The sequence below is a fragment of the Engystomops pustulosus genome, chromosome 2 (assembly GCF_040894005.1).
Source record: "Engystomops pustulosus chromosome 2, aEngPut4.maternal, whole genome shotgun sequence".
Classification (NCBI taxonomy): Eukaryota; Metazoa; Chordata; class Amphibia; order Anura; family Leptodactylidae; genus Engystomops; species Engystomops pustulosus.
In genome coordinates this window covers 108,050,455-108,063,460 of record NC_092412.1, presented here as the reverse complement: position 1 = coordinate 108,063,460, position 13,006 = coordinate 108,050,455, and the positions used below count along the sequence as shown (strand labels likewise).

At 37.4% G+C, this 13,006-nt stretch overlaps 1 protein-coding gene across 14 annotated transcripts in view; it reads left to right on the top strand.

Moving 5' to 3' along the window:
- DMD (dystrophin) overlaps positions 1 to 13,006 on the top strand; it is a 1,566,296-nt gene that overhangs the window by 1,015,006 nt on the left and 538,284 nt on the right. For all 14 annotated transcript variants that reach the window (XR_011853162.1, XR_011853161.1, XM_072135922.1 and 11 more), the window contains one exon: positions 12,844 to 12,945. Coding sequence is in view for 12 of the 14 variants with exons in the window: in XM_072135922.1 (XP_071992023.1) it covers positions 12,844 to 12,945 (102 nt within the window). In the remaining 2 variants the exon portion in view is untranslated. The remainder of the gene's footprint in view (positions 1 to 12,843; positions 12,946 to 13,006) is intronic.

Below are 13,006 nucleotides of genomic sequence, written 5' to 3'. Positions count from 1 at the left end.
AGTTAAATTAACCTTGTGATGTTTATCTATGACTGCTGCTTCTAAACTCTAAGTTTTTAATGGCTTGACAGGTTGGTGAAAAATTCCAAATAATCTACTTTGAAGTGAGATGTATCTGATTACATAAAGTCAGGAGGTGGAGAATTTAGCACTGAAGTCAAGCTCACCTTGATGTGATTATCATTATAAATCAGACTTCAGTAGAGCCGCTTACTAATGTTAATGAATGCAGGAACATCAATTACAGCAAAGGGGGCATTCTCAATCAGCAAAGGCTTGACTCTCAACCTCCTGAATCTTATACAGCCAGTTTACATCTCAATTCAAAGTAGATTTTCTGGATAATGCTACAATATAGTCCCAAAAAGAAATATGATCTGGAAGGTGTTAGGCTGCCTCACAACAGCAATTTCTGCTGACAGATTCCCTATATATAACATTCATCTAAGACTGCAGAAGTATTTTTATGGATAGGTGGACTCAGTCTTGACAATTCAGAGCGACATAGACTTGAGAGAATGATAACTGAATTTAGAGGAGTGCATATATGTTCTCGGTATTTAATAAGTTGTTATTGCAGAAAAGGCTTATAAATTCCATTAAAAATTACAAATTTTGTCTTCTGTTATTTCTATAGGGTTCTATAAGGATTAAAGCCAAATTGTCACAAAATAGGTTAAAAACATAAAATATTGTATAGTATAGTATTCTTATTTTGGACATGTAAAGCAAGGCCACACGATATGGCATAAATGTCTCATAGATGTGACCTACATATACAGGTAATCCCGGGAACAAACTTTCTCAAGATAGATTCAGATCCCAAAGGTGTCTATGGGACTTTTAAGGCATATCTTATGAAAATGTCATTGATTACTAAGATGGGTATAATACTGTGAATAGATTTCCTTCAAAAAAGGGACAGAATGGTTATCACAATTCTTTTAGTTGAAACTTTCATGCAAAACTGACTAAAACATATTTATGTTTTTGTGCATTTTAAAATGACAGGGAAATGTTTCAATTTATTTCAATTCATCCCATGAATTTAGGTTTGGCAATGAATATTAAAATGAACCAGGATGTATGAAAGCTAGGATTATAGGAATGTGTTGGGTTGAGAGACAGAAGAGAATGCTTAGATAAATGCTTCCATGGTGTGGTTGCATAGGTTTTCTTCTCTTGTCAATCACTTCATTATATAACTGACAGTTTGCACTTAGGCTGGGAATTAGGTGTGTGGATAGGGTCTGGTAAACCTAATTGTTGATAAATAAAAGAAAATTCCCCAGCATGATGGAAATGAGAAAAAGTAACTGCATGCACAATGTTTTGTTTTCCATCTATCAGCCTTAATTTCTAGGTAGGTGACAGACAGATAACTCTAGCTTTTAACTATTTGTTCCTTAGTAGTGAGGCTTTTGTTCCTTAGAATTCATTGTTTGCCACATAGATATGATATATATAACCTGTATTAGACAAGTTTAGCACTACGTGTATGTTTGTTGCTATTGAAAAAAAAGTCACACAAGCACCCAGACAATCAAGATCACCATTCCATAAAAATACAATCAATTACATTCCATAAAAATACGATCAATTACATTGGGAATAAGAATCGACTGGTACATCATACCAGAAAAGAAAGCTTACCACAATATATGAAATTGAATTATAATTATAAAACCATATTGGATAAGAGGTACATTTATTACAACTTACAGTATGTATGTACTTATTATTGCTTATGTAGCAGCCTCCAATAGACTCCAATAGAATAATGGAATTCCATATTGATCAATTACATTGGCAATAGGCTTTGTTTCATAAAAACCCAATAGACCCATAAATATGTTTTTACATTATGGCTGACAGTAGATACCCACCATTAACACCCTTACCGTTTAAGTAGCTGAAGAAGAACTTGGCACTTAGATAGAAGAGGAACATGGGGGTGAAAGAGCAATGTTTTTTTAAAATATAAAACTGAAGCTCAGTTGCAGCTACATTACATTAAGGGGTAAAAAATATAATTGACAGGTCTTGGCATCTTAAAAATGACATTTTGAGGGGCATTTATTAAGACTTGTGCATTTTAATAATAAGTGAAAAACCTTCAAAGAGTCACAATTGAATTGAGTAAAGTGGCATACAAGGCATGATAAATGCCTGCCATATTGTTTAGGTCATAATAAAGCTTTCTTTTGAAAATGTGAACACTTGGTAATACATAATGTATATGATCACTCCAGTAATGTAATATACTCTACATACTACAACATACTACAAACTAAGTATTATTTGCATTGTTATACTTTCTTATAAATGTGTTCTATTTGTTGGAGAACACATGAAAAGATGCCCTTGCATATAAATCAAGGTGATCACACTACAACTTAAATGACTAAAGTATCTACAATAAAGACAGCAGGGGAGATTTATCAGAAGTGTCTGAGAACAGAATTATTCTAGATGCCCATGGCAACCAATAAGAGCTCAGCTTTCATTTTAAAAACAGCTTTGGAAAAATGAAAGCTGTTCTCTGATTTCCATGGGCAACTGGAACAGTTCTGCTTTCAGACACTTTTTCAGACAATTTGTATGTACGTTGGAATAGGTGTATTTTGTGTGTAAGCAAAATTATCTTTGTTTCCCATGACAAGTAGATTTTAAAGATTTTGGGTTGATCGTGGGAAAACAGATTCAAAGCAGATACCTTAGAGACAGCCTTGGACTAAAGTAAAATGTCCAATTGGTGTTCTTAATTCAGCGTCTGCCTGAACAAAAAGAGAAAAAAAAAAATTTTTTTACTTCCGTGTTACAAGTCCATCTATTTTAGGAAAACATATTTGATACTTTTTAACCACTTTTTTAAGGAAAATAGAGATAGCCGGACATTTTTATGGAACGTTTAATGATGTACAATGCATGAAATACCAGTAGTCATTCTATTGTTATGAATAAGATCTTGGCAATGTTCGAATCCTAATTGTACACTAATCTAGAGAAGTAATAGGAGGCTCACTGTCACAGGGGGAATATAAGCATGTCAGTACAATATAATAAATCATCGACCTAAGAGGAAAATTCCAGAAACAAACATTCTCAAGATAGATTCAAGTTCCAGAGGTGTCCATGGGACTTTTAACACATATCCTGTGGAAATCTTTCGAAGATATAAGGCTACATTCACACACATGTATGGGGGATGTATACATACAGCCGATATACGTCCCCCATACACTTCTATGGGCTCACGGCCCTGTACGGGAGTGGTACGCTGCAGCAGACATGCGGCACCGTACCCCTCCGTAGCCTGGGAAAAGATAGGACATGTCTTATCTTTTCCCGTGATACGGTGGCGTGCGCTGTATCTTCCTATGGAGAGGGGCGGGGTGAGCAGCGCTCATTCCCTGCTCCTCTCTGCAGCGCCGATGTACTACGGTATGGCAGGCATACATCGTGTGAATGTAGCCTTATACTGTATTTTCTTTTAAAAAGAAACACAACCATTATTTTTTTTTAAACCATCACAATTCTTTTTTTTAAAACTTTCATACAAAACTGACTAAAACATATTCATGTTTCCATGCATTTAATACTGACAGCTAAATATTTCAATTTATTTCAATCTGTTTGGCAATAAATATTGAAATAAACTAGGCTGTATGAAAGCTAGGATTGTAGGAATGTGTTGGGTTGGGAGATTGAAGAGAATGCTTATATAAATGCTTTTAATGGTGTACATACAATACATGAAACACTTACTCAAAGTAGCCTTTCCATTGATATGAATTTCATATTGGCAATGTTGGAATCTGAATTGTATACTAATCTGGAAAAGTATAATAAATTGAAATTTTAAACTTATGCTCCGAACCACTACCATGATCCACTAATGGGGATTTATTGATACAAATAAATAGATACAAAAATTGATATACAAAGTATTACACTATAACTGATATACCTAAATTCATTATCTATCTATCAACGTGTACAGTGACAATAACTGGTACACAAACCATTTACTCACAGTTGTTATACCTACCTTTGTACATATATTTACAGTATACAGGCGGTCCCCTACTTAAGAACACCCAACTTACAGATGACCCTAATTACAAACGGTCCACTGGATGTTGGTAATCTACTGTATTTTAGCCCTAGGCTACAATAAACAGCTGTAACAGTTTTCAAAGGTGTCTGCAATTACTCTTTATTGTTAATCCAGGTTCTGACAACTCAACATTTTTAAAAAACAATTGCCACAGAAACCAAAAAAAGTTTTGGCTGGGGTTACAATGATAAACTATACAGTTCTGACTTACATACAAATTCAACTTAAGAACAAACCTACAGAAGCTTGTATTTAGCCCGGGAACTGCTTGTACGCTGTTTACCATCTTGAATCACTTTCTGGCATGTTATACCTACTCTATTACCTGACCAAGGTCTATATTTACTACATATCCAAGTGTCTGATATACATTGACAAAAGTTAGATGTTTAAGCAGATAAAATATAGAAATGGAAGCTTATACTGGCTATGGTATAATGGGGACAGAGAACTGTGTTTTTAAAACACGTTTTGCACATATACACACTTTAAGTAAATATTTTATGTATTCTACACCATTAAATGAGGAGGGGAGGAGAAAAAAGAGGGATAATCTAGAGCTAGGCGCCAAAGTTGTGTGCACAAGAAACGGGGAGAGGTATTGGGGTGGTGTTGCAGCGTTACGCCCCGGAACTGGATGTGAATCCAGATGTTGTGTACAAAAGGGAAGGAAAAAAACGGGGTCGAGTAGTGAGACGCGCTACACCCAAAATGTATTTAGTTTTTAGTTTTTATTAGAACTGTGACTACGCGTTTCGACACCGTATTGGCGTCTTCATCAGGTCATACACTGTGGGGTTGCATGATAAAAACAGATAGAAAGAGACATATAAGGTAACATGATTAGTAATTAGTAAAATATAAATATAGTATAATATAATATATCATATATAATAATATAATATAAACATAAATATATATATAACAATATATATATAACACAGAGGTTAAGACAGAGGTTAAGAACAGGGTTATAAAAGGATGAACATTAAAATTAAAATAAAGTCAAACTTAGGCATTTGGTCAGCAAATAAATAATATAAATGTATGTATATGAAAATAAAAAGATGAAAGATGAAATGGTGGAAAATGTATGCATACAACTATGTCTTGAATAAATGTATATAGTAATGATATCATTAGATGAGTAAATGAATAAATAAATAAATAAATAAATACATAAATAAATAAATAAATAGATGGATCAATGAATGTATGTACAAAGAGAGTATCATGGTATGAAATAGGCTAAACAGTTAGTAGACAGATGTGGGAATGGTTGGTGACCGCAGAGATAGGTGTAGCAATAGAGTACCTGCAGAGAGGTCTGCTGTTGTTTATGGCAGATGCTGTGCTGCCTAGGGGTCCGATCCTGGTGGAGGGAAGATGGGTAGAAATGAGTAAGGGCAAAAGCAAAAGGGGGGTCCGAGGGGGGTGTGTGTGTTGGTGTGAGGAGAAGCTTACCGCTGCGTTCAGTGTAGCGTGGAAGAGGGCTGCGTGCTGTCACTGGCGCGGGATGGAGTGAAGGCGCGCCAGGAAGACACGCGGTTTTTAATTGATTGGCAGATGCGCCCGGAGGATGCGCCCGAATGATGTGAGTGCGGTGCGCCTGCGCAAGTTGGGAGAGAAGATGATGTGTTCGCATGAAGGAGAAAGGGAGTTCTATGATGAAATTCTGTGAGATGATGGTAGGTAATGTGATTGTATGGTAGCAGAATGGAAGTTGTATTGGTGGTAATGTTCTGTAAGGTAATATTTGGGTTGTAAAGGGATAGATAATGAAAGCCTTAAAAAGGAATGTTGGAGATGTAGATCTTATAAATGGATGACGCTGTATTGGAAGAGTCGAGGAATGAGTGTTAAATGTAAATATTAAGGATATTAAATAAGTTGCTAGATAAGTGAATAGGAAGGTGAAAAGGCATCAATGGTTGGAAAAATGCCTGGAGTGTAAATGAAATATAAAATATAAAATATAAAGTACACATGAAATGATGGACAGGAGTTTGTGAACTTGAATAACTTGAATATAAAAATATAAAAATATAATATAAATGTGAACATAAAAATGTAAAAATGTAAATATAAATATAAGTGTAAATATATACATATACAAATACATATATATACATGGAAATAAATGGACACGAAATGCAAATAGATAGAAAAATAAAGTAATACAGATAAATAGCAATACAAAACGAGAATCGAACAGCAAGAAATAAGACTTTGTTCACAGAGAGTTGTTAACAGAAAATTGTTAGCAAAAAGTTGTTAACAAAGGGTTGTTAGTAGGTATGTAGTCAGGAGTGTTTGTAATAGAGTCCAGGGGAAGGGGAGATCTTGATGCGAGACTAGAATGATGTTTCAACCATATCATTAAGGCCAGCGGGGGAAAGGGTGTCCAATTTGTAGATCCAGTATGATTCTCGTTGGCGAAGTCTCTGAAATCTGTTGTTGGTGGTGGAGGGTATCTCTTCGATCGGGGTAATTCTGATGTCGCTGTAATCCTTGCCATGTTTGAGAGCGAAGTGGCTCGAGACGCTGTGCTTCAGGTAGCCATTTGTGATGTTAGACCTATGGTTGTTCATACGGATGTGTAATTCCTGGGTGGTTCTGCCAATGTACTGCAGGTTGCATGGGCATTCCAGAAGGTAAATGATGTAAGATGAGTGGCAGTTGAGAAAGGAGACGATTTCAAAGGACTCGCCTGTGGTGGTGGAGATGAAGATTTTTCTCTTGTGCTGAATGTTGGAGCAACATAGACATCTAGGTGTGCCGCACTTATAGGATCCTTTGAGTGTCAGGAAAGTGGTCAGTTGGGTTTTGGAAGTTGTTTTGAGTTTGCTGGGGGCGAGTATATTGCGAAGGGTTCTGGCACGTCTGAAGGTAACTGGTGGTCGTTCGGGTAGGGAGAGTTTGAGGTGGGGGTCGCTGAGTAGAATGGGCCAGTGCTTGGTCAGGATGCGTTTGATATTGCTATGGCTGGTGTTATATGTTGTAATGAAGTTGAGTGGGGGGGTTGTTTTGTTGCTCTGTTGTTGGTGGGGTGTGGGGGTTGGCTTGCTGGGTTGAAGGCATTGGTTCTGGGTGAGGGATAGTGTTTTGGTGTATGCATCCTTAACTAGTTGTTTGGGGTAGTGTTTGTCCTTGAACCTTTGTTTGAGGATATTGGCCTGGTTGATGAAGGTGGTAGTGTCTGAGCAATTTTTTCGGATGCGTTTGAATTGTCCGTAGGGGATGTTGCGGAGCCATGGGGTGTGGTGTGCACTGTGGAAATCCAGATAACTGTTCACATCGACGGATTTAAAATGAGTGCTGGTGGAGAGGATACCTGTATCACTAAGTTGGATTGTGAGGTCCAGAAAGTCAATCTGTGTGGTAGAGAAATTGTAGGTGAAGTTGAGGCCCATGTTGTTGTTGTTCAGGTGGTTAATGAATTCGGTGGCTGAGTCCATATTGCCTTCTGCCCCACCGCTCCTGCAGACGACTTCCAACTCTTCTTAGACCTCAACAGTTTCATCCGCAAACTCACTCTCAATCGACATTTCGCCATACAATCCGTACAATCCAATACACGTATGTCCACCACCCCATCCCCCGAATCACCCCTCCCCTCCCCCATGACCCTTGCTCCTATACCAGTCCAGGTCCACCCCCCCTCCCATTTCTACCCCCTGCACCACAAGGGGCCAGCCATCGACACCTTCTACAATTTAGCCCTTGACGACCTTAAAAAACTTCCCCAAACAAACCCCCAAGGCATCAACCATAATCTCTCTTTTACAGAAAAAAGAGCAATTAAGTCCCTCAAGAATAACGACACCATCATTATAAGACCAGCCGACAAAGGAGGTGGCATCGTAATCCAGGACCGCCTGGATTACATTGCTGAAGCATATAATATCTTATCAGACTCATCCTTTTATGAACCCCTACCAACAAACCCCCTACCAACTGACTATACTACCTACACGAAACTGATCCATGAAGCCTCCTCCCAAAATTTGCTCAGCAAGAAAGAAAAACAATTCCTCACCGTCAACAACCCACCCCTCCCCTTCTTTTACCACCTACCCAAGATTCACAAATCCCTTACCAACCCACCCGGCCGCCCCATCATCTCCGGTATAAACTCTCTAACTTGCAACCTATCCCATTATATAGACCTCCACCTCCAACCCTTCGTCCTACAGTTACCATCCTACCTAAAAGATTCAACCCAACTGATCAATGAACTCCTTCCACTCAATAACCCCACCGATCCTCAAAAGAACCACAAATCCTGGTCTTTGCTAACAGCTGACGTATCAGCATTATATTCCAACATCCCACATGCCTTAGGGACCAAATCCATCGAGAACTTTTTACTATCAAACCCCAAGATGCCTCCAGCACAAATTACCTTTCTTCTCGATAGCATTAATTTTATTCTCCATCATAACTCCTTCTCTTTCGAAAATAACATATACCGCCAGGTCAAAGGTTGCGCAATGGGCACAAGATTCGCCCCATCATACGCAAATCTGTATATGGGCAATTTTGAACAAAAATACATCCTTGGCTCCAATCCCTTCCACAAACATATCATTTTTTTCCGCCGGTACATAGACGATCTGTTTTTCATCTGGGAAGGCAATATGGACTCAGCCACCGAATTCATTAACCACCTGAACAACAACATGGGCCTCAACTTCACCTACAATTTCTCTACCACACAGATTGACTTTCTGGACCTCACAATCCAACTTAGTGATACAGGTATCCTCTCCACCAGCACTCATTTTAAATCCGTCGATGTGAACAGTTATCTGGATTTCCACAGTGCACACCACACCCCATGGCTCCGCAACATCCCCTACGGACAATTCAAACGCATCCGAAAAAATTGCTCAGACACTACCACCTTCATCAACCAGGCCAATATCCTCAAACAAAGGTTCAAGGACAAACACTACCCCAAACAACTAGTTAAGGATGCATACACCAAAACACTATCCCTCACCCAGAACCAATGCCTTCAACCCAGCAAGCCAACCCCCACACCCCACCAACAACAGAGCAACAAAACAACCCCCCCACTCAACTTCATTACAACATATAACACCAGCCATAGCAATATCAAACGCATCCTGACCAAGCACTGGCCCATTCTACTCAGCGACCCCCACCTCAAACTCTCCCTACCCGAACGACCACCAGTTACCTTCAGACGTGCCAGAACCCTTCGCAATATACTCGCCCCCAGCAAACTCAAAACAACTTCCAAAACCCAACTGACCACTTTCCTGACACTCAAAGGATCCTATAAGTGCGGCACACCTAGATGTCTATGTTGCTCCAACATTCAGCACAAGAGAAAAATCTTCATCTCCACCACCACAGGCGAGTCCTTTGAAATCGTCTCCTTTCTCAACTGCCACTCATCTTACATCATTTACCTTCTGGAATGCCCATGCAACCTGCAGTACATTGGCAGAACCACCCAGGAATTACACATCCGTATGAACAACCATAGGTCTAACATCACAAATGGCTACCTGAAGCACAGCGTCTCGAGCCACTTCGCTCTCAAACATGGCAAGGATTACAGCGACATCAGAATTACCCCGATCGAAGAGATACCCTCCACCACCAACAACAGATTTCAGAGACTTCGCCAACGAGAATCATACTGGATCTACAAATTGGACACCCTTTCCCCCGCTGGCCTTAATGATATGGTTGAAACATCATTCTAGTCTCGCATCAAGATCTCCCCTTCCCCTGGACTCTATTACAAACACTCCTGACTACATACCTACTAACAACCCTTTGTTAACAACTTTTTGCTAACAATTTTCTGTTAACAACTCTCTGTGAACAAAGTCTTATTTCTTGCTGTTCGATTCTCGTTTTGTATTGCTATTTATCTGTATTACTTTATTTTTCTATCTATTTGCATTTCGTGTCCATTTATTTCCATGTATATATATGTATTTGTATATGTATATATTTACACTTATATTTATATTTACATTTTTACATTTTTATGTTCACATTTATATTATATTTTTATATTTTTATATTCAAGTTATTCAAGTTCACAAACTCCTGTCCATCATTTCATGTGTACTTTATATTTTATATTTTATATTTCATTTACACTCCAGGCATTTTTCCAACCATTGATGCCTTTTCACCTTCCTATTCACTTATCTAGCAACTTATTTAATATCCTTAATATTTACATTTAACACTCATTCCTCGACTCTTCCAATACAGCGTCATCCATTTATAAGATCTACATCTCCAACATTCCTTTTTAAGGCTTTCATTATCTATCCCTTTACAACCCAAATATTACCTTACAGAACATTACCACCAATACAACTTCCATTCTGCTACCATACAATCACATTACCTACCATCATCTCACAGAATTTCATCATAGAACTCCCTTTCTCCTTCATGCGAACACATCATCTTCTCTCCCAACTTGCGCAGGCGCACCGCACTCACATCATTCGGGCGCATCCTCCGGGCGCATCTGCCAATCAATTAAAAACCGCGTGTCTTCCTGGCGCGCCTTCACTCCATCCCGCGCCAGTGACAGCACGCAGCCCTCTTCCACGCTACACTGAACGCAGCGGTAAGCTTCTCCTCACACCAACACACACACCCCCCTCGGACCCCCCTTTTGCTTTTGCCCTTACTCATTTCTACCCATCTTCCCTCCACCAGGATCGGACCCCTAGGCAGCACAGCATCTGCCATAAACAACAGCAGACCTCTCTGCAGGTACTCTATTGCTACACCTATCTCTGCGGTCACCAACCATTCCCACATCTGTCTACTAACTGTTTAGCCTATTTCATACCATGATACTCGCTTTGTACATACATTCATTGATCCATCTATTTATTTATTTATGTATTTATTTATTTATTTATTTATTTATTTATTTATTTATTCACTCATCTAATGATATCATTACTATATACATTTATTCAAGACATAGTTGTATGCATACATTTTCCACCATTTCATCTTTCATCTTTTTATTTTCATATACATACATTTATATTATTTATTTGCTGACCAAATGCCTAAGTTTGACTTTATTTTAATTTTAATGTTCATCCTTTTATAACCCTGTTCTTAACCTCTGTCTTAACCTCTGTGTTATATATATATTGTTATATATATATTTATGTTTATATTATATTATTATATATGATATATTATATTATACTATATTTATATTTTACTAATTACTAATCATGTTACCTTATATGTCTCTTTCTATCTGTTTTTATCATGCAACCCCACAGTGTATGACCTGATGAAGACGCCAATACGGTGTCGAAACGCGTAGTCACAGTTCTAATAAAAACTAAAAACTAAATACATTTTGGGTGTAGCGCGTCTCACTACTCGACCCCGTTTTTTTCCTTCCCTTTTGTACACCATTAAATGTTAAGTTTTATTATTGTCTGGATATGGGTACCTATATTTGCCTCTGGCAATTGGCTTAAAAAGGTTCCATCTATACCTCTAATGGCAAAAAAGGCAGGAAACTCCCAAGGGATTGCCAAGGTATTTATTTAGTCTCGTGTTCATTTTTAAAATTCCACCTATATGATCACAGTGTAGAAAGTATTTTTATTTCCCAATCATATCTTTTTGGTATAGCCTCTCTTTTCAATTGAATCATTAATCATGTATCAAGCATATCTTATGTACTGAACACTTATGGAGTAGCATTATGGAGTAGCATTATTTATATGTTTACAATGTACAGATTTACACATTCCAAAAATTAAGACAAAAATCTAATTCATTCATTAGTCTGTTAATTAGTTTCCTGGAACTCTGAAACCCAATAAAGAAAAACATGTTATGTTGGAACATCTGTGAAATAAGTAAGGTAGTGAGTGTTCTTATATCATGTTCAAATCCTTCATAGAATACAAGTTTATGCAAATGTCTAAATACTAATGCACTGTCACATTTTCTGTAGACCTTTGGAAAAATTGCTACTTGATGGGAAAATCTGTCATGATTTCTACTTCCCACTGGTAAATGGCCTTTTTAGGAATCTATTATTAAAGTTTGTTAATGTTTTATGTATTTAAAATGTTTCTCTGTGACAAATTAAGATGTACAAAATTGCTGGTGATACATCTTCCCTTTGTAGATCAGTTCTAACTTTGGCCCTTCAGTTTCTTCAATCTCGAAAATAAAAAAAATATGCCTATGACAGGGGATTCTGATGTCTCTCTCTTTCTCTTTGTATATGTTTTTTATGTGTTTTCATGTTTTTTATTTTATACATACAATACTGTAAGTTATTTTTCATTTTTACTCATATAGTAAGATATAGTAAGTACATTCATTTTTATTCATTTTTGTTGCATTCACTGATGATTCCTTGTCTGCTGAATGAAAAATAAATGAACATACTATATAAGTATTCAAACAAAATCCACTGTAGCAGAACAGTAGGTTGGATGCTCCATGGCTCTCACCAATGGTCCCACCAACATGTATATGCAGATGTATGTATATGTGTAGTAAATTCCAATGAAAATCGACCTGCCTTTTTCATCCAAGACCAGTCAATGTTGTAAAGTAATAGCTTCATGAACTAAATCTCTTGGTTGCGCCTACTTTTATACCATTTTTACTTCCATTCTTATTCTAATTGTTTAATATTTTCTGTTATACTTTCTACTATTTAGGAAACAGAGGATGCTATAGCAGCTAAAAGGCCACATGTGGAAGGTATATTATCAAAGGGGTATCAGCTTCAAGCAGAAAAATCTACACCTTATCTTTTAAAGGTAAATATTAAAAAAATATACATAATATAAATATATGATAAATATGTTATATAATTTCTGT